This window comes from Arvicola amphibius, chromosome 7 (genome assembly GCF_903992535.2).
Source record: "Arvicola amphibius chromosome 7, mArvAmp1.2, whole genome shotgun sequence".
Lineage (NCBI taxonomy): Eukaryota > Metazoa > Chordata > Mammalia > Rodentia > Cricetidae > Arvicola > Arvicola amphibius.
Window position 1 is genome coordinate 1,949,655 of NC_052053.1, and position 26,985 is coordinate 1,976,639.

The following is a 26,985-nucleotide window of genomic DNA, read 5'->3' on the forward strand; positions in this document are numbered from 1 at the left end:
GGATTGAGAATAGTAGTAAAAACGGAGTACAAATGATAATATATACCATGTCAGAGAAGGAGACAGACTAGACTCTAAAGAACAAAGGGTAGATTTGTGCATTAACTTGCGGCCTAAGGCTAAAGTGTCGAAGTTAAATCTGCAACATTTAAAGTCAACTCAGGGAGAACTTCGGAATCAAACTGGACACGCTTCCCTTGGCTTCAGGGAAGTGGCGGGTGGGACTCATTTTCCAAGGGCTGTTATGTAACAGAACGACGGCCTGGAGCTGTAAGAGGAGAGCCCTATGGCAAAGCTACAGGGTCCGCAGCTGTCTCGGGCTAATTAGGGCAAAATGTAGTGCCGTGAGAGTCGGCCAGCAGCTCGCCAGGGACGAGAGCTGTTCTAGAAAGCCTTGCCTTTTCAGCCTGCTTTCTCAAACTGGGTGAGGTCAAGGCGCCCATCCCTTGTGTAGCTGTGGAGGTGTCTACGGCTCGCACAGCGCGCTCTCCTCTCCTAGGGCTTCACTCCATCGCTAGGAGCTATGGCTCCGGGGCTGGCAGCGGCACTCCTTCATCTACCCTAGCCAAGCTGGCAGGACCCAGCCTTACATTGCTCTACTAACCCTGCCGCCTCCTCCCTCCACGTGCGAGCCATAGCCCACGCCATGCCAACACTCAGACATTCTACCGGGGTGTGGGAACTGGCCACGCTGAAGACTTTTCGCCCACGGATTGTTTTAAATAAAGTTTTTCTCAAAAAAAAAAAAAAAAGGGGGGGGGTGGGGGTGACGGTAGTGGTGGCAGTGATGGTGTCCTATCGAGGCCTCACACGATTGACCAATGAACGAAGAGTCAAGGCAGGAAGCCGGAAAGGCTACCGTTGATTGGCTGGCGTAGACGCTTGTCAGGACTGTACCATGCCAGCTCGGAGGAGGCTGATGAACTAAGAAAGGGCACCGGCTTGTTCTTTTGAGTATTTTCGGGACGTACGAAGAATTCTTTTCTTAGGAGGTCTCCTTGGATACACTAGAATAGGAAGGCAGACAACAGAAGAGAGAACGCTCGCTCGCCCGGCCCCCCTGTCCCTTCTCCCGGCCATCGGCCAGACACGACGGACTCCCGGGCGCGCTCCCGCGTCCCTACGTGCTGGCGGCGCCGTGCCCCGTCAGCCAATCAGAAGGCGAGGTCGCCGCGGTCGCCCGCGGTCGCGCGCACGCCGCCGGGCGGCGTCGGGGGCGGGGGGGGGGTGGGGGAGTGGTGAATGGGAGAGTGGACGGGGGCGGGCGCGGCGGCGCGAGCCGCATGAATGAGAAGAACGTGCCCCGCGAGAGACGTCGCCCGCGCCCGCGCCGGGGAGCCAATGGGAACGCCGCGAGGCCCGGCGCCCCGAAGCTGAGGGCCACGGTCGCGCGCCGGCTCGGAGGCGAGCGGCGGCCGTCGGGAGCGCGCGGCGGCGGGGCGGGCGTGGAGCGTGCGGGGGCCGCGCGTTGCCTCTCAGAGGCCAGACGGCAGTGCTGGGAGGCGGCGGCGGCGACGACGACGACGACGGCGACGGCGACGGCGGCGGCGACCACGACGGCGGCCGGTGACGGGCACCGCGCCGGGGGTGAGTCCCGGGGACGCTGGCCCCTGCGGAACCGGAAGTGCCGGGCTAGTGAGGTGGGAGGGGAGAGTGACCTCTAGGGAAGGGGGGACCGCGGAGGGGAGGAGGTTAAGGCCCTCGCCCTCCTCGGGCTCCGTGGGCCCCCGAAACGGACGGCCGCAGAGTCCGGAGAGCCACGGGCACCAGGGCTCGGAACCGGTTGGTGCCGGGCTGCCCGGTTGCGGAGCCGCCGCCCCTTCCGTCCCCGGCCCGCGATTCTCTCCGGGCCGGCGGGCCCTGCCTGGTTTTCTGGCCCAGGGGTTTGTCAGCTCCGCTGCCGAGTGGGGACCGAGTCCCGGTCCCCTTTCGCCGCTCCGTAGCTCAGGCCCCTGGCCCCACATTCGGCTGATACTTACTTTGGTCAGAGCTTCGTCCAGTGGGTTACCTGTTCTTTCTCCCGTCCACCCGCTGCTTCTCCTTACCCCCCACCGGCCAGGTGCTCCATATCTCAAGTACTTTGTACTTTTTACAAGTGGGAGCTTAAATGTTTTTGACAGTATTTTATCTATAGGAGTCTTATTCATAGACAGCTCTAAAGTTCCTCAACCACTTGGCCAAATGAAACCACTGAAATGAGGAGCTAGGAAGTGACTCAAGTTATTGGAAGCAGTCGTAGAATCACATACATGATCCATTGCAGGCCAGTTTTGGCCTCTTGGGTTTGCTTCCTGGTTAATGCCATCTTGTCCAGGGTAATCTGAGGTTTGCATCTCCATCCTTCGATCCCAGTACGTGTCTCTCTATAGCAGACATCTCTTTTGGCTTGTGACAGCGTATAAATTCACCTAATGTTTGTAAGAATCTATCGACAGGTGCTTGGGTACCAGCCTCAGCCCGTGTTGGCAATACTCTTAAACTTCGGCTGTGGTATTGACCTCATAGCTTCTGTGCCTTCTTCTATATGGCCTCTCCATTGCAGTAGATTCAAGTTTACTGTACTGTGCTATAATGCTTAGTTATTAGAACAGATAATACGTGTGCTGTCAATGGCACTGCTCCTCAGGAACTGCTTGTATTGAACCTTAACTAAAACCTTCAAACTGCATATCCTAAGTTGCTTGTTTTATAAGATTTTTGTTGTTGTTTTGGGACAGGACCTCTCTACATAGCCTTGGCTGTCCTGGAACTCACTTTGTAGACCAAGCTGGCCTCGAACTCACAGAGGGCTGCCTGCTTCTGCCTCCTGAGTGCTGGGATTGAAGGTGTGGGCTACCACACCCGGCTCCGTGTTTGTTTTACACATATGTATTTTCACTCCGTGATCCCCCCCCCCACCCAGTCAGCGTGTGTCATACACATTCTTGTGCACTTGGCTGAGCCCGCTGTGGATCCACAGAGCGTGACTGATGAACCACACTCACCCTTCCGGTTTCGTGCCTTCTCTTTCTGCACCACATCCCTTTGCTGGGACTTGGTGTGTTCTTATTTATACCTAACCCATTATTTTATCTTGTCCCTTCTAATATCTTAACATTTCAGATGACGGTCTCATTCATATCTCAGTATGTGGTTTCAAAACTGCATGGCCTTCTATGACTACTGTACCATGGCAGTGTTGTCTGGTGGCTTTTATTGTGTGGTGGGATCTGCAGCAGCACAGGGTTCAAACTGATGAACTAACTTTCATAAAATTTGAGTAATGTAATTTTCCTTTGGAGTTTTGAGGAAAACATTTATTTTAATAGTACTGTATAGATCAAGAATTTTGCTTGTTCCAGTTAATAATGATACTTAGGCCTAAATTCAGCAAACAGAAATAATCATAAAATCAGGACTAAATAGGATCTGGTTTTTAGGACCATGAGAACTTATTACAGTCTTTGGGTTTTCATTCTAATGTTGCTTGCCTGCTTCTCTTTCCCACCCACCCTTCTTTTTTGTTTTAAAAGTAAGCCTCACTATGTAGCCCTGGCAGGCCTGGAAGCTATACATACCAGAGTGGTTTGGATACTCAGAGTGATCCACCTGCCTCTGCCTCCTGAGTACTGAGATTAATGGTGTTCACCACCATTCCTGAGTGGTAACTGTAGCAGGTTCCTTTGCCTTCTGTGTTCTGGGTAAGAGAAGAAGTTATAAATCTCAGGACATATTTGGTGTTTTTAATAGCTGCTGTTGGTATCAAGTAGTATAATACTTGAGCAATAGTGCTGCTTCTTTCACTTAAAGTTTTTTTGTTTTATTTTGGTTTATCGAGACAGTGTTTCTCTGTAGTTATCAAGCCTGTCCTGGAACTAGCTCTTGTAGACCATGCTGGCCTCGAACTCACAGAGATCCACTTGCCTCTGCCTCCTGAGTGCTGGGGTTAAAGGCCTGAGCCACCACCGCCTGGCTAAAATTCTGACTTAAGCAAAAATCTTGGTCTGTCGATCCTAGGTTATCATTAGGCATATGGTGTGGTAGAAAGGGTTTATGTCAGCATAACCCTTATGTCTTGGGTTCTGAACTTGGCTACCCAGGTGATTCAGTGGAATGGCTTCAGGCCTTCTCTAGCCTTCAATTTTACAGACTAGGATAAGGAACTCTGTCACCAGATAATGCGGGTAAAGTGCTTTGAGATCACAGATGAAAGCATCCTGTAGAATTAAGGTGCCGGTGTTGTGTTGTTACTGTGACCAACAGAAATAATTGCTACTCTAATCATACTGGATTATGAGCAGCTTAGTTTGCCTCCTAATAGGCCTGTGTTAGGACTTAAAAACTATTGAATTTGGAAGAAAATGACCAATCCCTTTGTTGCATTGAGTTTCTCATAGAGAATTTTTCGTCTCTTGGTGCAAGATCGTTTCTTACCCAGGACCCATAGATGATTACAAAAGGCCAAAAATTGAACTTCTGCTTATGTGGTGTTGTCACTAAAAGGCATAAGCATAGAGAGACACAAAAAGGAAATGATAGTTGCTGTCCTATTTTTAAGCTTCCTTTCTTCATTGTGGGAATAAATATTCTCTTTGTCCAAAGAGAAATATCTGTTTTAGTAGTGCCCTTCACTTCTGTGTCCTTGTTTGTTTTTAGACTTTATATTCTTGGTATGCAATGTTACTGCACTTTAGTCAGGAGAGATGGGCTTATAAGAGCGAGTCCTTGTATGACCTTAGGTCAGATAAAACTAGGCTCTCCTTCCAAACAGAGTAGCCCTTAAAAAGGTGAAGGATGGGGGCTGGAGAGATAGCTCAGTGGTTAAGAGCATTGCCTGCTCTTCCAAAGGTCCTGAGTTCAATTCCCAGCAACCACATGGTGGCTCACAACCATCTGTAAAGAGGTCTGATGCCCTCTTCTGTCCTGCAGAAATACACACAGACAGAATATTGCATACATAACAAATAAATAAATAAATTAAAAAAAAAAAAAAAAAAAAAAAAAAAAAAGGTGAAGGACTCTGAATATACTTTCTTTCCATTTAGAGTTCCTATCCGAAACATAGAAGTGAAGTCCTTCTTTCAAAAGGTGAAGGACTCTGAATATACTTTCTTTCCATTTAGAGTTCCTGTCCACATACATAGAAGTGAAGTCCTTCTTTCAAAAGGCACTTTTTAATAGTTGCTTGTGGGGCTTTAGCCTTGGGGTTCTTAAGAAATACCATGGGCCGGGCGGTGGTGGCGCACGCCTTTAATCCCAGCACTCGGGAGGCAGAGGCAGGCGGATCTCTGTGAGTTCGAGACCAGCCTGGTCTACAAGAGCTAGTTCCAGGACAGGCTCCAAAGCCACAGAAAAACCCTGTCTCGAAAAACCAAAAAAAAAAAAAAAAAAAAGGAAATACCATGAAAGAATTTCTTTGATAAAAATATTTGGTTTTCTCCAGGTAAAGCACCATATCCCAGTTAAATTCTGCATCAAGGAAGCCCAAGATTGAAGACAAAGATCAGAGACACTGACTAACCTGGAAACAGGGACATCTTTGGAACTTTCTCTACAGTAATCTTTTAAACTGTCACCAGGTGAAATCGATTTCCTCTTACTCTGCTTATTGAAAGAACATGGCTTCAAGGATTCTAAATTTCCTTTTAGTTTTTCATGAACTCTCTGGGAAAAGAAGCCCTTAAAGGGCTTGGGAATAAGAAGAAGAGATTGAAAACGGACAATACCGCTGTCTGTTTTTCTCCCCCTTCAAAGAAAAGGATTTACAACTCAACCCTGTAACAGCTGTTGTCCAGCTTTGGCCACCAGGAGAGAAGTAAATAAAATACAGTCACCATTGCCAGACAGTGCTGGTGAAGCCAGGTGTGAGTGGTGCCGAGGAGCCTGCCGAAAGGGACAAGGACTGCAGCGAAAGATCGGCTTTCTTCAAAGCTGAAGGGACCCCAGGTTCCTTCTGGGATTAAAATAGAATCCTAGTGCACGCCTCTTAGGTGGAAGTGTGGTGTTGTGGAGGGGCTCTCGCATCTCCCCAGAAGAGCTAAAGCTTCCTGCCCCCTTCTTTTTGAAGACCTGCCTCCATCCATGAGCTTCACCTTGATCTGCTTGGCTCTCCATGTTTTCCACCTGCAGCTGTTTGCCTGCATACGGCCTACTGTTTGTTTTCAAGTTTTAAGTTGTACAAGTTGTGCTTCTTAGTCTCCTTTTCTGCTTTATTCTGGGGAGGTGGTTATTGATCATTTGAAATCACCTTTCCCCCTCCCATGTGCTTTCCTTCGTTTGAGATCTTTTGACCTTTATTTTTGTTTGGGAGGGGGAAGGGTGATAATTTTGCATTTTCTGTTTTCCCCGGTTTCTTTCCTCTCTGTTTCCCTCATCCCATTTTCTTGTCTGTTCTGCCGCTGTGTGGGCCTGGGCTATGCGGCAGGGCACATCTTTCATCAGAGCTCCAACATGCCCGCAGAGTCTGGAAAGAGGTTCAAACCCAGCAAGTATGTACCGGTCTCAGCAGCCGCCATATTCCTAGTGGGAGCTACAACACTCTTCTTTGCCTTTACGTGAGTTTTCTCCAACAGTGGCACGTGGGGGTGGGAGGGCCATTCCATGGAAAGTGAAGACTCTTAGTTTCATAGTTCTCGGAAGGCCATAGATGACTGTCCTTTACTCTAATGGTGTTTCCTACTTCCCTCTGCTTCCTGTCCTTTGGACTCATAGATGTTTTGATGATTTCCTATCTAGTTCCATCAGAGGTGTTTTAAACTAGGAAGGAAGACGGAAGACGCCTTCAGAGAGGCTTGAAATTTAAATGAGAGAAAGAGAATTGGATTAGACTTAAATCTTTTTTTCTTTGTTTTTTTTTTTTGAGTCAGAATCTCTGTACAGAGCCCTGGCTATCCTGGAACTTGCTATGTAGAACAGCCTGGCCTTGAACTCAAATAGAACCTCCTGTCTCTGCCTTTCAAGTGCTGGGATCACCGGGCTGTGCTGACTTTAGTCTTTTCAAATAGTCAGATGTCTGAGACACATGCTAGAGATTGTGGAACCTGAGTACCTCAGAAAGGTTTTTCTCTTTGTCTTTTTTGAGACAGTATCACCGTGTTGCCCTTGCTGGCCTGGAATTCCCTCTAAGTAGAACAGTTGACTTCAAATTTGTGTTAATCTTTCCTCTGCCTCCTGAATTCTGTCTGGGGTTGTAGACTTTTCTTTTAATTTTTTTTTTGAGGCTGGCCTTGAACTCCACCTGGGATTAAAGGTGTGTGCCACCACTGCCTGACCTGTAGACACGTTTTTACCATGCTATGTCGTAATTGGCCTTGAGATTTGAGAATTTTGAGACATGATCTTGCCGTGTAGCCCAGGCTGGCCCTAATACATGATCTTCCTGCCTTAGCCTTCTGAGCACGTGAGAATTGATTTAAGTTATGCTAATAAGATAGTTTTGGTTTATAGTGTAACCCCGATGCTTTTCTCTTTACTTCCAAAAGCTAAGGCCTGGAGACAGGAAAGAGTGTGCTCTATTAGGAAGAAAATACTAGGAGAGTTATTTGCATTAGTTTCCACTGAAAGGAATTGGAGTTCTTGTGCTCATTAGTTCTGATGGGAAAGGTAGTTGGCATTCAAAGATACCTACCTCACTTAGAACCTAGGGTCTCACTCAACCTTTCTGGTTAGGATCGAAAGACTGTTTCAATACACTTTTACCGGAAGAGACTGATTTTCCCCTTTTGCTGTCCCCAGTGTGGTAGCTGTGAATTTGTAGTGAGCCTGTACTAGCTAGCCCTCTGAGCTTTCTACTGTTGAGTCACCTCTGGAGTGGTCGGGGACCAAGATCCTCATTTTCTCTCTTTTCCTATGTAACTTGTTGGCTGCATGGATGTGTTGAGTAGCCAAAGGAGGGATGCTTCTTTGGTGTCAGAGCGTGCTCTGATTTTTGCTGTTTTGGTGTAAGCAGACTCAAACCTGTAGCCTACCTTTGTGCATTAGTAGCAGTTGTGCTGGGTCTGGAGAGGTCTGTGACTGGATCAGGCTCACACCTTTAGGCCTACCTAATGGGAATGCCTGTTTCCCTTTGGGAGTCAAGCTCTTGGAGTAGCTAAAGTATTCAGTGGAGTAAGTGGTTTTTCTCTTCCAAACTGTTTTGAGATCAGACATGCAGAATCCTTATTTTTAATTTGTTAATCTGGAACCATTGAAGTGCTTGGCTTGTTATACCAGTTTGTCCACAAAGAATTGTCCTGACAGGCATTGTCTTACTGATAGTTGAAGCTATTTAACCTACTTTTCCATCGCTTGATGCCTGTTGAATTGGGTCCCTCTTTATTTCATGTTGTCAGCTGCAGCAAAAGTTGTTTGTGGTGCCCCAGGGTCTTGTGCATGGTGGCTGGGTGTTTTGAACACTAAATTCCATCCTTAGCTTGGGGGAAAAGTAGAAGATGTTATTAACTCTATTCGGAATTTCTGTTTCTAAAACAAATTTAAGAAAGCCTTAAATTGTAGATGAGTCCCCTTCATTAATCTGTACAGTAAGTTCATGGGCTCCTGTTTCTCACCAAAGTCTCACATGTCTACCCTGTAGAGTTGTACACTCTCTTGATTGTACTTTTACTACCTAACTGGATTTGTTTGTTTTTGGTGCCCTCAGAGGCCAGAAAGGGAGTTGGATACCTAGGAGCCGGAGTTACATAGGTTTATGAGTGCCATGTAGATGATGGGAATCCACAATTAGGGAAGACCAGTAGCCTTAATCACTGGGCTGTCTGCATCCCCACCACCTAGCTCTTGCTACCTCTGAAAGTCTTCTCTTTTCCATCTGACTCAGGTGTCTCCTCTATAAGCTCACTTTTGAGCCATTCTTTTTTTTTTTTTTTTTTCTTCAAGAGGGGTTTTTGCTGATTTTGGAACCTGTTCTGGAACTAGCTCTTGTAGATCAGGCTGACCTTGAACTCACAGAGATCCGCCTGCCTCTGCCTCCCGAGTGCTGGGATTAAAGGTGTGCGCCACTACCGCCCGTCTGAGGCACCATTCTTAAGAATGGGCCTCTTTTTGCATTCTCCCTTTGAGATTCAGTTCCTCGGATAGTTTTAAAACTATGTGCCATGTGCAAGAGTTCATGGCTTTGAATGGAGAGGTAAAGAAGGCTTTTTTTGAGCACTTCCGTGGGGTCATAAATCTGTAACTGCTCTGTCACCCGCCTGTTCTTTTCACTAGGTTACAAGTGGCTCTTACATCAGTCTAGGTCCCAGGTGATAATTACTCTGGGACCTGGCGGACTGGGAGCAGGAGGAAGAGTTCCTTTCAGCTGGCAGACATAATTAGTGGAGGCATGTAGGCTTCAGCTAATTAGGAACAATTTACCCTCCATGCTGCTTTGTTAAGTAGGGAAAGCTATGAACAGAAATTACCAGTTAGGTCTGGTCATCAAAGAAATAATGATGCTTTTCTGCCCCAGAGAAGTCTGCAAAGAGTAGTTGAGGTTCTATGTAGAGCTGATCCTCTGCTTTCAGACAGGAGTGTCAAATATCCTGCCTTAACTCATTTCTCTCTTCGCTGTTTGGGTATAAGAGTATCTGCTTAAGTAAACACACCCTTTCCTGGTTAGGTACTAGAATTTGCATCTAAGATAACTCATCTGGGTCCCCTCTGTCCTAGTTTAATACTTTTTGTTGTTTGTTTATTGAGACAGGGTTTCTCTGTAACCCTGGCTGTCCTGGAACTCACTCTGTAGACCAGGCTGGCCTCAAACTCAGAGATCCATCTACCTCTTCCTTCAGAGTGTTGTGACTAAAGGTATATACCACCACCGGCCAGCTGCTTTTTGTTTTTGTTTTTTGTTTTTTGTTTTGTTTGTTTTTTCCCTAAAACAAATTCTCACTATGTAGCCCTGGTTGGTTTAAAACTCATTGTGTAGACTAGGCGGACCTCAGTCTTTTATATTTATATTTATATTATTTATATTATATTAAGATTTATAGATGTCTGCCTGCCTTTGCCTCCTGAGTATTGGGATTAAAGGTGCGTGTGTCACCATGCCTGACTTCGGAGGTCAGGAGACTGAGTTTGATACTTTGTTAATGTATCTGGATCTCAGTTTTTCCTTCTGTCTGTAAAGTTGAGCTGGAGCAGTTTATTTCAGCTGTGTAAACTTTCCTGGATGGCATCTAACATGGAATTTCAGTACACAAAACCAAAAGTAGGAATGTCGTGATTCAAATGAGGCGAATTTAATAAATGCAGCTCCTGGTGCGTCTGTCTTTACCGTTCCTGGGTGCCTCAGAGCTCCTGGCAGCACTGTGGGTATCACTACATTGATCTTCTCTAAAGTGTCCTTTGGTGCGGTCTCTACTTTCTGTTTCTTAAGTTGGAGAGAAGAGGTAGGGGATTTCTGTTTTTGGTAAAATAAAAAGCAGGTTAGAAATCCAGGCACTTTCCAGTATCCTATCCATGCACTTCCTTTTAGTTCCAGCCTCAGGTCCCTTCCTACTTTTCTGTCTACAGATTTAGGCAGCCTCTGTGGCTTTTTTTCTTCTCTTCCCTTTCATTCCTGTGGCGGTGTCAGCACCTGATTTTAGTGGGAACAGTCTTGTGATCTGCGGAGGCTCATTGAGCAGTGGTTGCTCCTTTCCTTCCCACACGGTTTTCCTCATCCAGGAGTCAGTGCCCAGGTCCTGCAGCACACATGGCTCAACTGCTGGAAGTCCAAAAGAGATACCTGGGAATCCCATGGAATCTTGAAGAAAGCATTCCTTGATGAAATTCTCAGCAGGAAATGGGACGTTCATTCCAGCCTTCCCATCAAGAAACACTAGACAGACGGTCAAGAAGTGAGCTAGGCTTGGGTGGAATGCATGGGCCTTGGCTGTAAGTGTGCTTGACTCTCTAGTGCCTCAGCTGGAGTGACAGCTGATGACAGTGATAATGGTTTTCCCGTGTCTTCTGTTTGGTGACTCCTCAGTGCTGTGTATGCTAGTTAAAGACTCGTAGCAGAGCATGCCATGTGTCTATCTCAGCCTTTGGGTGGGAAAGAGAACAACCTGTCCCAAACAGAGACAAAAAGAGCAGATTTTAGTATCTTTTCAGACATTCCCCTTTGTTTTCATGTGTGTATTATGCAACTGAAGCAGCAAGCTTAAGAGTTTCTTGTGAGCTGAGACAGGATTAAAATCTACAACCTGACTGGCTTTTTCTTTCTAGGAACTTAGCTTTTTCTTTTGTGTAGTAGAAAGGGCTAGAAAGGCTAGGGAAACAGGGTTTCAGGAGCATGTTCGTTGAAGCCCCCACTTCCCTTTTTACTTGGCATTGAAAATAGGCATAATGAATGGGTGGGCAGAAGAACCTGTTCTACCTGGGGTGGTTTATGTCTGGGAATCCCATCAGAGTGAGTCAGCCTTCTGGGCTGCAGCCACTCCCTAAGCTCCTGCGCTCTGTGATTATTACTTACAGAGTTGAGGACAAGTCCTGACTTTTCTCCTTAGCTCTGGCTGCACCTCTCTCCATCAAAGGCAGCCGATTCAAACAGACAGTTGTGGTGGTCATCTTGGAATCTGGCGTAGTGCTCAGGCAGTGGAAAAGCTTTTTCTCAAGACAAGGAGAGTATAGGCTGTGGCTGGAACAGTCTTTGTTCACAGACGGTTGAGGTGGATTGTCTCCAGCTACAGTCCTGGGGCTAGAAGCAGTAGGTCTGTGAGTGTGGAAGATACTGTTCATGAAGGGGAATGATTCGAATCTCTCAGACATGCTGCCAGTGTGGGAACGGTCTTTATTTGGCAGTCCATACACTGAGTTTCACGATTATACATTCACTGAGACGACGTGCTGTTAGAGATTGGGAGGTGAAGTTTGGCAGGATACACAAGGAATTAGGTGATTTGTTTAAGTTGGAAATGAAACTGAAGAAAAGGAGGGATCTAGCAGACCGAGCTTTGAGGTGGGTATGGTGGCGCAGCCTGTCACTCAGGCACAGCCGGTCACTCAGGAGGCCGAGCCAGGCAGGGATGCTAAGAGTTGTAAAGTTAGTGTCAAGGTGCATAATAAGCTTTAAGCTAGAATAGGCCGCACAAAGAGGCCCTCTCTGAAAAAAACAAAAACAGACTGGCGGGCTGGAGAGAAGAGACAGACTCACTGGACTCAGATGAGGGCTGTGGTGACTGGTTCTAAGGACCTCGGTGCTCTACAGTTAGCTTGTTCTCCTCTAATTATCTTCCAGGCTGGAGGAGTGAAGTGAGTCACCTTTCTCTTCCTCCTCAGGCGGAAACTGAAGGGACAGCTAAGTACCAGGGAGGGGCCCTGACCTGGGTGACTGGTTTTCAGTTTCTCTCCTTCCCTCCTAAGAAACCTAGGAAATAGGCTTGGCTTCGCAGTAGGGCCCTGATCTGGGTGACTGGTTTTCAGTTTCTCTCCTTTCCTCCAAAGAAACCTAGGAAATAGGCTTTGCAGTAGGGTCCTACAGGGACTCTTCCTTCTTAAAACTCTGCTCCAACTCATGCCAAGATATGAGAAATCTTTTCTGAACCAAGGGTTGAGAGGAAGAAACTTTATAGAAGACTGTGTGTGTTAATAGTGTGGGATTTTGGCTGAAGGGATGTTTTCACTTTGATATCTGTCTCTATTATTTGGTTTCCAATTCTGTGTAGCCCAATAAAGAGATGTAATGATTTTATTGATGTTTACTATCTGCAAAGCCTGGCACATAAGTAGTATTTACTTTAAATTTTTAAATGGATGGCTGAATTTGAAAAACTAGATAGTAGAGAAAAAAATTTGTGTTCCATTGGTTTATTTATGTCTTACTACAAAGCTCACTGCTTCTGAATAGTCTTGGGTCACTGCTTACAGTTGTGTTTTTAGTTTGAATGGGAACTGACCACCTTTCTTGACTCTTGTGAGTTAGTATTCCAGACTTGAATGTTGTCTAATATCCTAGGCCTGTCTTTTTCTTCATCAAACTCTTCCTATCTTCTGACTGCCCAGGTAAAAGGGACAAGGACAGATGCTGTCCTGATTCTGGAGATTAAATTCTTGGCCACAAAGCAGATTAGGGTATTTAGCCACTGTCTTGTGGTGTGTAGGAAGTTGTCTCTGAGCTGAAATGGAAATAAGGCAGATAAAGTAAGGTTCAGAGCTGAAGTCTGAGCTCTGGGGCACCAGCAGAGAAGGGCAGCCCTTCTGTTAAGAGTTGGGTTCTGAAAACATGAGCTCAGACTACCATGAGCACTCCTCTTTTTCCTTGGTATCTAAAGCATGTCTCTTGATTTGAATGCCATGAATAATAGATATGTATGGCTAGTTTTTCCCCCTGCAAGAGTTAGGATTTCTTTGATCTGAAATTCTCTAATTTTTTTCTCTCTTGTTCTTTGCTCCATTTTAGATGTCAGAAGTCTAGTTCTTCGTCCTTTGTTTTTTTATGGAATGCTTCACAAATTTGTATGTCGTTCCTGCATAGAGGCCATAATAATCTAATATTATTTTAATTTTAGCATATGTGCTGCCAAAGTGAACACAGTTTTTGTCTGTAGAGCCCACACTGACCTTGAACTGGCAGTTGTATGTGTTCAGGTGTGCACTAATGTGCCTGACTTAATTTTTGTGTTCTGATAGACATTTTCATATGTTGTATTATTATTATTATTTATTATTATTATTATTATTATTATTATTATTTTGGTTTTTCAAGACAGGGTTTCTCTGTGTAACAAGCCTGACTATCCTGGAATTCACTTTGTCAACCAGGCTGGCCTCAAACTTAGAGACCCACCTGCCTCAGCCTCCTGAGTGCTGGAATTATTATATTTTCAATTCTCAACCATTATAATTAGCCTCTAGATAGCCGACAGTGGTGAAACCTAACGTAGTTGAGATTGTTCCAAAGTTAACTGAAGATGGACGGGGAGCTAGAGAGGCAGGAGGAATCCACATTCTTGAAGCTGTTGATCAGGTCAGTGGGACATAAATCCAGAAACCATAGGTTGCTCAAGAGACAGGAGTATAGCTGATATTTATTATACAGTCAATTCCTAGTTCTTGTGTCTGGTTTGTAAGGAGATAAGGGTGCATTGTAAAGTCTGTCCAGTTCATATTTCTGCTGGTATCAGAGTGTTAGAGGCAGCCCTTCATTTTCTTTATTGTCTGCAGGTGTCCAGGACTGAGCCTGAATGTGTCACCTGCAGTGCCCATCTACAATGCAATTATGTTCCTCTTTGTGCTGGCCAACTTCAGCATGGCCACCTTTATGGACCCAGGAATTTTTCCCAGAGGTAAGATCTTTCTATGTCCTCATGTAAACTCCCTGTTATCATTAAAAATAGTTATTTGGGTAGATCTTGGGTTGGAAGGTCTTAGGATACTGGGATACTGTTAAGAGGAATATGTATCATACAATATTTAGTTATTTGGTTTACTTTGGGTCAGACCTTTTTTATTTAAATTTTATTTAAGGTTTTTTAGTTTGATCATTATTCTTCTCCCCCCCCCCCAATTCCAAGATAACTCCTCATCTCCCTCCCTACCCAATTTGATGTTCTTTCTCTCAGAAACAAACAAAACTCGGGCAAAACAGAATCTGTGTTGTGTTGGTCTACTACTGCTTCTGGACTTGATGCCCAGTGCCACTCCATTGGAGAAACTGATTTCTTCTTTCTCAGCAGGCACCAATTGGTTTTTATTAATTAATTAATTTATTTACTTAGTTATTTTTCACATGCCAGTTCCAGTTCCCCTCTTTCCTCTTCTGCTCCTTTTCTTTCCCCCACCCCTGCAGGAATCAATTATAAATAGCATCTTTTTTTGTTTTTTAAATAAGTCTTTTTATTTATTATGTACAGTGTTCTGCCTGCGTACCCACACCTCAGAAGAGGGCACCAGATCTCATTCTAGATGGTTGTGAGCCACCATGTGGTTGCTGGGAATTGAACTCAGGGCCTCTGGAAGAACAGTCAGTGCTCTTAACCACTGAGCCATCTCTCCAGCCCCTGTAAATAGCATCTTGATTAAGGGTGGGACTTTGGTCTGCTTCTTTGATTTTTGTTATTCAGAAATTTACTCAGAGCTTGTAGGTTGAGTGGTGTTAAGTACAGTGATATTTACTCTGAACTAGACATTTCTGACAGTGTGGTACAAAGTACAGTGGAAGTAGTGGAAGTATGCGTAAGGTTCTCTTGAGAACACTGACGGCAGTGCATTTATTGCCTAGAGAAGCTAGTGAAGTACTGCTAAGGATGGGTGAGAAGCCTGAGGGAGAGGAGGGCAGTTTCAGACAGAGGAAGCGCACACAGAAGCTTGTGCCCATGGAATGGTGACACCACCAGGTTGGAGGATACAGTATATGGTCAGACCAGAAAAGAAACCCAGAGCCAAATTGTGAAGGACTTCATTTGCTACATGAGGCCCTTGGAAAATGTGCTGCATCTGATCCCAAGGGGGTCTTTAATTTACAACAAAATAATTCTTTTGAGAGTGTACAGACAGCTCTTGGCTTTGGCCAAAAAGTAGATTCAACAGAATCATTTATGACAGCTTAATGGGGCAGAGCAAAGAGTGAGAAAAAACCTGCCGCTCCATTGCCCTGGGCATACTTGATCCCGTTTGAGTTCAGAAGCTAAGCGTGGCTAGGCCCCGCAGTACTTAGACAGCAGAGGATACTTCTGTTGTGGCAGTTTCAAGGGTCAGACCTTGGGAGATAAACTTAATGCTGAGTTTTATAAACTGAATGTTAAAGAGGCTGTATATTTGCTTTTTTTTTTTTCCATGCTAGGGACTGAGCCCAGGTCCTGGACAAATCCCAGGCTCTAGACAAGCACTCTATCACCGAGCTCTACTCTCAGACTTGGATAGTGAGTCTGAGATACTCCCTGTACAGTTATCCAGTTATCCAGTGGGCAGGAGTTAATACTGTGCTTTGGGAGTGTGCAGCTGTGGCATGTGAAGCGGTAGGAGTAAGATTATGTAGAGAGGTAGCGTGAGGTTAGGAAAGACATGAAGTAAGACCTGGTCAGTTCTGCCATTTTATTGTGGGTCAAGGAGAAAGAGGAGCCATTGAGGAAGGACTGAACAAGGAGGAGGAGAAAAGTGAAAGCTAAGGAGAATTTGTCAGGTAACTGACTTCCTGGTAGTATAGTGACTCAGAATCTCCCGTTTGGTTACTAAGAATTGATTCTTTAAATAATTCTGTTTTTAAACAGGGTCTCACTCTGTAGCCCAGGTAGGCCTCCTGAGTGCTGGAATTATAGGTGTAAGCCGCTATAATAACCAGCCAAAAAATTGATCTTAACAGTAGTGTGTTTATGTATGTCTAAGAAAAGGGTACAGCTGAATTACTGTTGTTTTAAGGCAGTGAATGGAAAATGAGGAAGCAGAGTCAACAAATACTAGATTTCCTCTTTTAAGTAAGCAAAGAAGGCTGAAGATGGTATCATATTTTAAGAGAAAAGCAAACTTTTTATAAGACAAAAGACTACCATGTGGGTAGCAGGAGGAAATAGAGCCAGAGAAGAGCGGGAAAAGCTGGAAGTACGCCTTCCAGGTCACGTTGGAAGTCTCGTGGATGGAGGACTAGAGGTAGAAAGACCACAAGCTGACAAAAATTGTTACTGACGACATCTGATTTTCCTCACAAGTGTAAATTATCTTTCCAAGCCGTCTTGGGTTAGCAAGTGAGATGCGGTTTTCCTGAACTCGCTGTGCTCTGAAAGCTTGCCTCAGTGTTACTGATCATTTTTAGATTTTTTTGTGGGAGAAGGCACTTTGAGTCTCCAAAACCAAGGAAGGATGTTCTTAGTGAGTCATTAGTGTTCGTTTGTCAGATATTCAGTGGCCTGCTATACAGAAAGCTCTGATGACCTTATGTGATAATCCTCTCCTCTCTCTTTCTGAGACAGGGTTTCTTTGTATAGCCCTGGCTGTACTTGAACTTCCTCTGTAGAGGAGGTCTGCCTCTGCCTTCCAAGTGCTAGGATTAAAGGCTCTTGCCACCAATGCCCAGCTCAGAGAAAACTCTTACATTTTGGCATATTCCCTTTATTTTAAAGGTGGTTTTTTTTTGTTTGTTTTTTGTTTTTCCTACATTGCTGAGGATCAAAGCCAGGGACTTGCATGTGTTAGGCAACAACTCTTGTCACAGAGCTACATCCTTGAAGATTTTGTATATGAGCTTGGCATGATTGCACACCTTTAATCCCAGCTCTTGGGAGGCAGAGGCATGCAGATTCCTATAGTTTCAGCCTAGCCAGGGCTGTGTACTGAGACCATATGTCAAACAAACTCCAAACAAACTGTGTGTGTGTGTGTGTGTGTGTTTGTTTATATATAGCATGTGTCTACCAAAGTAGTAGGATGTCTTTGCATTCTGAGAGTTGAGCCCAGTACCTTGTGCATGGCACACAACACAAGACAGATATCTACCTGCTTTGGAATTAAAGCCATGGCTGCCTGAAAACTTCATTTTTTTTTTTCCCCTGAGACAGTGCTTTTCTGTGTAATAGCAGCCTTGGCTGTCCTGTCCTGAAACTTGCTTAGTGGACCAGACTGGCCTTGAAATCACAGGGATCCACATGCCTGCACAAAACTTCTCTCTCTCCCTCTTTTTTTTTTTTTTTTTTTTTTTTGAGACAGGGTTTCTCTGGGTAGCCTCAGCTGTCCTGGAGCTCACTATGTAGACCTGATCTACCTGCCTCTGCCTCCCAAGTGCTGGGATTAAAGGAATGAGCCACAATGTGTGGCAAAATTTTTTAATAAAGGAGAATGTTTATTCTTGCTAATCCTGATATTAGAGAAAACCTTTTGCTCTTAACCATGCAGTATGTGAACTGTGGACTTAACAAAATATGACATTGTATCTAGGTACTTAAGAAGTTAGGCTAGAGAAGTTGCTCGGTGGTTTTAAGTCTCTGCTCTGGCAGAGACCCTGACTGATTCCAGCACCCACAGCCCACAACTGTCCATGACTCTAGCACCGAGGATCTAATAACACCCTTGTCTGGCATGCACGCACACAATAAGTCTTAAGGAGTTATGTTTTAAACATCCTTATGTTCCTAGTACTTAATAGTTTGGGCACAGTTGCTTTTAAGTTGATTTTCCCTCTTTTCAAGCTGAAGAGGATGAAGACAAAGAAGATGATTTCCGAGCTCCTCTTTACAAAACCGTGGAGATCAAGGGCATCCAGGTGCGCATGAAATGGTGCGCCACCTGCCGCTTCTACCGCCCTCCTAGATGTTCCCACTGCAGTGTCTGCGACAACTGTGTGGAGGTGAGAGCACACTGTAGAAGTATGTACAGTGTTCTGTCTGCATGCATGCCTGCAGGCCAGAGAGGGCACCAGCTCTCATTACTGATGGTTGTGAGCTGCCATGTGGTTGCTGGGAATTAACTCAGAACCTCTGGAAGAGCAGCCAGTGCTCTTAACCTCTGAGCCATCTTTCCAGTCCTTCTTTTTTCTCTTTTAATTAGAATTTCTATTATTTATGTGTATGGGTATTTTTGCCTAAACGCATGTCTGTGTACTACGTGCATATTGGAGGCCAGAAAAGGACGTCAGAACCATGGAAATGGAGTTAAAGAAAGCTGTGAGCCTTCATGTGGGGAATTGAGCCTTGGTCCTCTGGAAGATCCCTCCAGCTTTATTATTTTAAAAGATTGGTTCTTATGTATGTGTGTACCTGGTGCCTGAGGAGGTGGCGTTAGATCCTGAGGAACTAGAGTAAATGGATTTTTTCTTTGGGTTCCCAGCTTATGAAAAACAACATAGAGACTTACTATTATGAAAACTTGGCCTTAGTTTAGGCTTGTTTCTAACTAGCTCATAACTTAATACATTTCTATTCATCTTTGTGCTGCCACATGGCTCTTAACCTCTCCTGCATGTCATGCTTCTCTGTGTCCAGTTGGCTACTCTCCAACTCTCCCTTTCTTCTTCCCAGAGCTCTCTTTGTCCCCAGAAGTCCTGCCTGTACCTCCTGTGTAGCTATTGGCCATTTAGTTTTTTTTCTTTTAAACCAATCACAATTATGTATCTTTACACAGTGTAATCAATTATCTCACAAAACACTAGTGTTACTGATGGTTGATTGTGAGCCACATGTGGGTGCTAGGACCCACACCCAGGTCCTACAAGAGCAGTAAGTGCTTTTAACTGGGCCATCATTGGACCCCTTAGAGCACATTATTTTGCCTACAAAGATTTATTCATTTTATTTATTTATTCGTTCGTTCATTCATTCATTCATTCATTTATTTATTTTGAGGCAGGGTTTCTCTGTAGCTTTGGAGCCTGGAACTAGCTCTTTTATACTAGGCTGGCCGCAGACTTGTGGCTATCCTCCTGTGTCCCAAGTACTGGAGTTGTAGACTTATGGCACTTATGGCACTGTGCCAAACAATTTGTTGATCAATTTGGGTTCTGGCCAACCTCTGGAAGGACTCTTTCAGTTAACAGAAAAAGTAGAACTGCTTATTTTTTTATTTGTCTGGGTTTTTAAGACAGGGTTTTTTTTTTTTTTGTGTGTGTGTGTGTAGCCTTGGCTGTCCTGGAACTCACTCTGTAGATAAAGGCTGTCCTCAAACTCAAAAAGATCTGCCTGCCACTGCCTCCTAAGTGCTGGAATTAAAGGCATGTGCTGCAGTCACCTAACTTTAAATTTAATCTTTTAAAACTTTAAATTTTTGTGACTAAGTGGTGAATATGAATACAAAAGTAAAGCTTAAGTTCTGTTATTTGTTCCTGTTTTCAGCAGAAGGAATCTAATGCTTTCGTGTGTGTGTGTGTGTGTGTGTGTTTGTGCCTGGAATACATGTGAAGGTCAGAGGACATCTTACAGGGATTGATTGTCTCGTTCTGTCATGTGAGTCCCAGGAATTAACCCAGGTTAGTGCTATGTTTTTAAGGACACCTTTTATTCTGTCTCTTTTTTGCTCCTAGGAATTTGATCATCACTGCCCCTGGGTGAACAACTGTATTGGTCGCAGGAACTACAGATATTTCTTCCTTTTCCTCCTTTCCCTGACAGCCCACATTATGGGTGTGTTTGGCTTTGGCCTCCTTTATGTCCTCTATCACATAGAGGAACTCTCAGGGGTCCGCACTGCTGTCACGTATCCTTGGAGCCCTTTGGCTTGTGGGATGGGGCTGGGAGGGCAAGTTGAGTCCTTGAGTCAAGAAATTTAAAGGGAAAGTGGTTGTAATAGAACTGGGGAAAATAAGGTAACATTGCCCTGTTTTCCTTGACTACTTGGAATCAGAATGGCAGTGATGTGTGTGGCTGGCTTGTTTTTCATCCCTGTAGCTGGCCTTACAGGATTTCATGTGGTGCTGGTGGCTAGGGGACGTACAACGAATGAACAGGTACTAGGATAACTGGCAGGAGACTGACAGGCACGTCTCAAGCCCTTAGCTGCTGGAGAGCATAAACTTAAACAACCAGAACCTCAGTGAATACTTAGGTGATGATGTAGAGTGGTGAAGTGGGCCTAGGTCCTCAGTAGTAGAATCAAAGCTGCTGATGGGGCTGCACCTTTGGAGTCTCATTTAGGAGGCTGAGGTACTAGGTTTGAGCTATTTGGACCATGCAAGAGATGGCCTTGTAGCCGGGTGGTGGCGGTGCACTGGTGGTGCACGCCTTTAATCCCATTACTTGGGAGGCAGAGGCAGGCGGATCTCCTTGAGTTCGAGGCCAGCCTGGTCTACAAGAGCTAGTTCCAGGACAGGTTCCAAAGCTACAAAGAAACCCTGTCTCGAAAAACAAAACAAAACAAACAAACAAATTTAGTCTGTGACTTTATAGAAACTAGTTGGCACAGGCTTGCTTTAGTACTATGATGGAAAGATAAATTAGTGTATATAACTTGTACATAGGCTATATGCAAACACTGTGCCAATTTATGTAAGGGAATCTGGATTATTTTAGTCAGTATTCAGAAAATTACTTAAACCCATCTTAATGCAGGAATCTGATGTTGAAGATTGATTTTCATAAGGTAGACTTAGAATTTTAACTGAGAACCCCCAACTCTAGAGTCCCTGTGTTTTTGTTTTCTGAGACAAGGTTTCTCTGTATAACAGTCCTGGATGTCCTAAAATTTACTTTGTAGACCAGGCTAGCCTCAAACTCACAGAGATCCACTTGCCTCTCTCTCCCGAGGGCTGGGATAAAAGGTGTGCTCCACCACCACCTGGTGAATCCTTGTTCATAATCTTTACAAGTGTCACTTTGTACCTGAGAGAATGGCTGCACGGGAAGCAGCCTGGTCTACAAGAGCAAGTTCTAGAACAGGCTGCACAGATACAGAAAGAAACCCTGTCTTGAGAACACCGTGCAAAGCAAACAAAAAGAATGGCTGCACAGTCACTGCCTTTCGGCATAGTCTGACCTGGTTCTTTCTGTTTCCTAGGTTACAGGTAAATTCCGGGGAGGTGTGAATCCCTTCACCAATGGCTGCTGTAACAACGTTAGCCGTGTCCTCTGCAGCTCTCCAGCACCCAGGTACCCCTTTGTCTTCCTTGGCTTGTTCTGAGTAAGGAAAGTCTGATGGAAACTGTCTTTTAGGAAGGCTTTGCTTTTAGAATGGTGAGTGTACAAGGATGAGACACGCTGATCTTTTGGTGAACTTTTGAATCCGCTGATAGTGTTTAGGTGTGGCTCATTGCCTTTGAGAGTTGAGGATGCATAAAATTTAACTGCAGTGCTCGACATTTGCTTATAAAGGCCTACTCTTGCCGAAGATGTGCACCGAATCCAATCACTAACTTTACACTAGACTGCTGCTTATTAAGAAAGCTTCCTTCATACTTTGTATACAAGTAGAAATTTTGAATGAAATAGTAAATGAAAGCCTTCTTACTCTTGCTACACAGGTATCTGGGGAGACCAAAGAAAGAGAAGACAATTGTAATCAGACCTCCTTTCCTTCGACCAGACGTCTCAGATGGGCAGATCACTGTGAAGATCATGGATAATGGCATCCAGGGAGAGCTGAGGAGGACTAAGGTGAGAACAGGGAAATAAAGCTAGGTAAACCTTGGCAACGAGATAGAAACTTGAATTGAGTATACATCTTTGTGTTAAAGTACTTAAATGCAGATTTTTTCTCCATTAAATTTCAAGTTCAGTGACAGACACTGAGTCCATTTCATTGTGTGTCTTCATAAGATATAACTTCTTTAGATGATAGATGCTCAACTCCTTTGTCCTTTTTATCCCCAAACTGACACTTAACTGGTTCTCCAGTACTTTTCTTATGCCGACTTAATGTTACCTACTGTGGTTTCTCAGTCTGATTTCCCTCCCTTCCTTTAAAGTCTAAGGGAAGTCTAGAGATAACAGAGAGTCAGTCTGCTGACGCGGAGCCTCCACCTCCTCCTAAGCCGGACCTGAGCCGATACACCGGGCTGCGAACGCACCTTGGCCTGGCTACTAATGAGGGTAAGGGCTGCTTTAGAAGATAGAAAAGGTACCACGTAAGCTGTAGAAAGATGAGCAAAGGCCGGGAGGTAATGCTTGAATTAGGGCTTAGAGCACCCAGCGAATGGAGTTTTCTTTGGGTAGCTAAAAGGAGTGCTGCCAGTTAGTAATAGACAGTGATTTGGATGGACTTTCTACAATTTTATATGGTCTGTGTGCATGGTGTGTGTGGCGGGAGGGTGTCAGGTAGAACAAAAGATAACCTTCCTTCCACTGAGGGTTCTGGGGATTCAAATCCAGGTCATCAGGCTTTTGTAACGAGTTTTGCTTGCTATGAGTTTGCCTGAATGACAGTTTCTTAGTACGTTTGGTGCATTTGCTCGCCACAAATTATAAAGAACCTTGGTCTTCAAAAAAATATCCTCCCTTCCCCTGGGTGGTGGCGCACACCTTTAATGCCAGCTCTCAGGAGGCAGAACCAGGTGGATCTCTGAGTTCAAGCTCAGCCTGGTCTACAGAATGAGTTCCAGAGCAGCCAGGGCTACACAGAGAAACCCTGTCTCTAAAAACCAAACAAACAACAACCAAAAAAGAAAAACTAAACAGAAGGAAAGAAAGAAAAAAAGAAAGAAGAACTTTGTAGACCAGACTGTTGCTGAACCCACAGAAGTTTGCCTTCCTCTGTCTTGAGAGTGCTGGGATTAAAGATGTGCACTGCCACACCTACCCTTACTATTATTATCATTATTTTTTAAATATTTATTTATCTATTATGCATACAATATTCTGTCTGTGTGCGTGCCTGCAGGCCAGAAGAGGGTACCAGACCCCATTACAGATGGCTGTGAGCCACCATGTGGTTTCTGGGAATTGAACTCAGGACCTTTGGAAGAGCAGGCAATGCTCTTAACCTCTGAGCCATCTCTCCAGCCCACTTACTATTATTTTTATTATGTGTGTGTGGGTGTTTAGCCTGCATGTGTATGTCTGCTCACCACTTGTAGTCCTGTATCCAAAGACCAGGTCCAGCTGAGTCTTGAGACTTAGTTTCAGCAAAGTCTTATTTTCTTGACTTTGCTTTTATTGGGTATACTTGATTCTGCTGTGCCCTTTTCCTGTACTTTGAGAAACTCCATAACAGTTGTGCTCTGGGTTTCCCGTGTAGATAGCAGTCTGCTGGGCAAGGACAGCCCCCCTACACCTACCATGTACAAGTACCGACCGGGCTACAGCAGCAGCAGCACGTCAGCTGCCATGCCTCACTCCTCCAGCGCCAAGGTACTGTGTACTCTAAGAAGTGGGGCCATAACCTTTCTTGAGGAAAGCGTGGGGGAAATAAAAATCAAGGGCATCCTACTGATTATTGGCATTAATGGAATTGAATTTCCTTGATGTGTTCTTCATCAAAAAAGGAGCAATGACAAATACTAGATAAAAACACTAATTGCACTGGCTGCTCTTCCACAGGTTCAATTCCCAGCAACCACATGGTGGCCCACAACCATCTGTACTAAGATCTGGTGCCCTCTTCTGGCCTGCAGGCTTAGGTGCAGACAGAGCACTTGTATTTAAAAAATATAAAATTAAAAAAAAAAAAAAAACCACAAAACACTAGTGTCAAATCTGATTTTAGAAACCAAGTTACTGCCGGGCGGTGGTGGCGCACGCCTTTAATCCCAGCACTCGGGAGGCAGAGGCAGGCGGATTTCTGTGAGTTCGAGACCAGCCTGGTCTACAAGAGCTAGTTCCAGGACAGGCTCTAAAAAAAGCTGCAGAGAAACCCTGTCTCGAAAAACAAAAAAAAAAAAAAAAGAAAAAAAAAAAGAAAAAAAAGAAACTAAGTTACTTAGTCTCTATAAGCCTCATTTCCAGCATCTTAAAATGAGGCATTTATTCCCAGCTTTGTGTTAAAGGCCAACCATATGTCCAAGTTTGAAGTGTGCCGCTGGCATGTAATTGTTCTTCAGTGTCTCTTTGGGCTCAGGTGTCTGGCAGCTGTCAAAAGTAATGCTAAGATTATTTTACTCCTTTTCTACAGTTGAGTCGTGGAGACAGCTTGAAGGAACCAACCTCAATTGCAGATAGTAGCCGCCATCCCAGCTACCGCTCAGAGCCCAGCTTGGAGCCAGAGAGCTTCCGGTCTCCCACTTTTGGAAAAAGCTTTCATTTTGATCCATTGTCCAGTGGCTCACGATCCTCCAGCCTCAAGTCGGCCCAGGGCACGGGCTTTGAGCTGGGCCAGTTGCAGTCTATTCGTTCAGAGGGTACCACTTCCACCTCCTATAAGAGCCTGGCCAATCAGACACGCAATGGAAGTCTCTCCTATGACAGTCTGCTCACTCCTTCAGACAGCCCTGATTTTGAGTCAGTACAAGCAGGGCCTGAGCCAGACCCACCTTTAGGCTACACCTCTCCCTTCCTATCAGCCCGGCTGGCCCAGCAGCGGGAAGCCGAGAGGCACCCACGTTTGGTGCCAACCGGCCCACCACACCGAGAGCCCTCGCCAGTCCGATATGACAATCTGTCTCGCCACATCGTGGCCTCCCTCCAGGAACGAGAGAAGCTGCTACGACAGTCACCTCCACTTGCAGGCCGTGAGGAAGAGCCAGGCTTGGGAGACTCAGGCATTCAGTCAACACCAGGCTCAGGCCATGCCCCCCGTACTAGTTCCTCTTCAGATGATTCAAAGAGGTCACCCCTGAGCAAGACTCCACTGGGACGCCCAGCTGTCCCCCGTTTTGGCAAACCAGATGGGCTAAGAGGCCGGGGAGTAGGGTCCCCTGAACCAGGCCCAACTGCCCCCTATCCAGGCCGATCAATGTCTTATAGCAGCCAAAAAGCCCCATCTGGTGTCTCTGAGACAGAGGAAGTGGCATTGCAGCCATTACTGACACCCAAGTAAGTATGTCTTTTCCTCCATGTGATGTCAGTCTGGTTGTACATGATTCTAGTATAGGTAGACCCTGGGGACCCTGAGAACTCTTTCATAATTTGATAGATGGACAACAACTCATTAAAGACTGAAGATCGATAATATTCCCTTAATACTATCTTCCTGAGAGTTATTTGCCAGAATATGAGAACTGGGGTTAGGAATAAATTGGGAAAAAAAGAGAATGTCTCATTTTAAGCGTATCAGTAAAGTCAAAGGGACTGGATTGTTTAGGTAAGAAGATAGATGGAAAAGATGCCCCCTCCATATCAGACCTTTTTTGTGTGTGATTGTATTGTATACGCATTGTGCATCTTTTCCTGATTTCTGTTTCTTCTTCTTCCAGAGATGAAGCACAGCTCAAGACCGCCTACAGCAAATCCAATGGCCAGCCCAAGAATATAGGCTCGGCTTCCCCTGGCCCGGGCCAGCCAGCTCTCAGTAGTCCCACAAGGGGAGGCGTCAAGAAAGTGTCAGGGGTGGGTGGTACCACTTATGAGATTTCTGTGTGAATCTTGGCGCCTCCCCTCCCCCACACCTCTGCACCTACACCAAAGGGCCTCAGGTGGCCACCTTCCTTCCCTCAAGGGGCTCCCCTACTTTGCATGGACATTTTTAAACCACCGATTCCAAGAGGATGAGGCTTGTTTTACAAAATGCCATGGGGTTGAGGAGAATTGGGGCCCTGAGACAGGGGTGGCACCCCCTCCCCCTTTTGATCTTTTAAGACCTTCCTTCCCTTTGATCCCTGGACCAGACTCAGTGGACATTTGTGCAATTGCTCGCCCTGGAGGGAACCAGATCATTTTTAAACCAGAAATAATTTTTTTTATTATTGTTACGGATTCTATTTTTTTCCTCTTCTCCGTTACCAGGTGTGTGTGTACATATATATATATATTATAAATATCAAAGAAATTATATATCTATCCTGGGATGGGAAAACAAGGGAGGGATATATAGATATATATATATATATATATATAAGGAGGGGGATTTTATTCTTCCCTTTCCTTAGACCAGCAGGAAAAGAGACATTACAGCCTTCCTTTTCCCCATGGTTCCCTCTTTTGTCCCAGTTATCAACTAAGGAAATAGCACCCTCTGCTGGTGTTAAGTGATTGGGAAAGAAACCTCAGTTAAGTCTGGGGTTCTTGGGTCAGAAAAGGAACTTGCAGAGTTTCCTAGGCTCATTGACATCTAGTTTCCCCAGGAAAGGGGTCGCAGTTCCATGACGGTGGTGGGAGATCAGGAAAAGAGCTTGGCCTAGTTTACAAAAACATCAGGCAGTCTTCCCCCCCATTCTTGGGAGACAGGGATTGTGGTTGGCTTAGTGAGCCCATTCAATGCTTCCCTATAACTTAGTTAAAATGATCTTCAAACCCAAGGCCAGAAGAGAAGAATCCAAAAAGCAATATTTTTCATCATATGCCAAAAATGGGATAGAGAGAAGGAGTGGCAGGCCCAGGCCCCTCCGATTGTTCCCTGGGGTTTACCCCTTAGCCCACCTCAATATGGTGCTGGGTAGAGGGGGTAGCTGGGGTCTAACAGGGAAGAGCCCAGCCTCTATACAGAGACCCTATAATTTTTTTATTCTGATTAGCCATTTTAAACCAACAAGGAATAAAATAAATCCTGATCTAACCAGCTCCCCCCGACTTGTGTTTTATCTGGCAAAGGCAAGGTGAATGA

The 26,985-nt window shown here is 45.1% G+C and overlaps 1 protein-coding gene across 3 annotated transcripts; it reads left to right on the forward strand.

Annotated features, from left to right (window-relative positions):
- The first annotated feature begins 1,451 nt into the window (after nucleotides 1–1,451).
- On the forward strand, nucleotides 1,452–26,942 carry Zdhhc5 (zinc finger DHHC-type palmitoyltransferase 5). 3 transcript variants are annotated; one of them, XM_038336816.1, is made up of 12 exons: nucleotides 1,452–1,587; nucleotides 5,423–6,533; nucleotides 14,104–14,225; nucleotides 18,057–18,214; nucleotides 19,883–20,055; nucleotides 20,203–20,305; nucleotides 21,352–21,443; nucleotides 21,815–21,947; nucleotides 22,259–22,382; nucleotides 23,527–23,639; nucleotides 24,400–25,259; nucleotides 25,640–26,942. In XM_038336816.1, exons 2-12 carry the CDS (start codon nucleotides 6,430–6,432, stop codon nucleotides 25,803–25,805), a joined length of 2,148 nt encoding a protein of 715 aa, XP_038192744.1. In that variant the 5' UTR covers nucleotides 1,452–1,587; nucleotides 5,423–6,429; the 3' UTR covers nucleotides 25,806–26,942. The 3 variants fall into 3 exon arrangements, with proteins under 3 accessions (XP_038192744.1, XP_038192746.1, XP_038192745.1); XM_038336818.1 differs by lacking the exon at nucleotides 1,452–1,587 and adding an exon at nucleotides 1,668–2,059; XM_038336817.1 differs by lacking the exon at nucleotides 1,452–1,587 and adding an exon at nucleotides 2,110–2,351.
- Nucleotides 26,943–26,985: the final 43 nt, after the last annotated feature.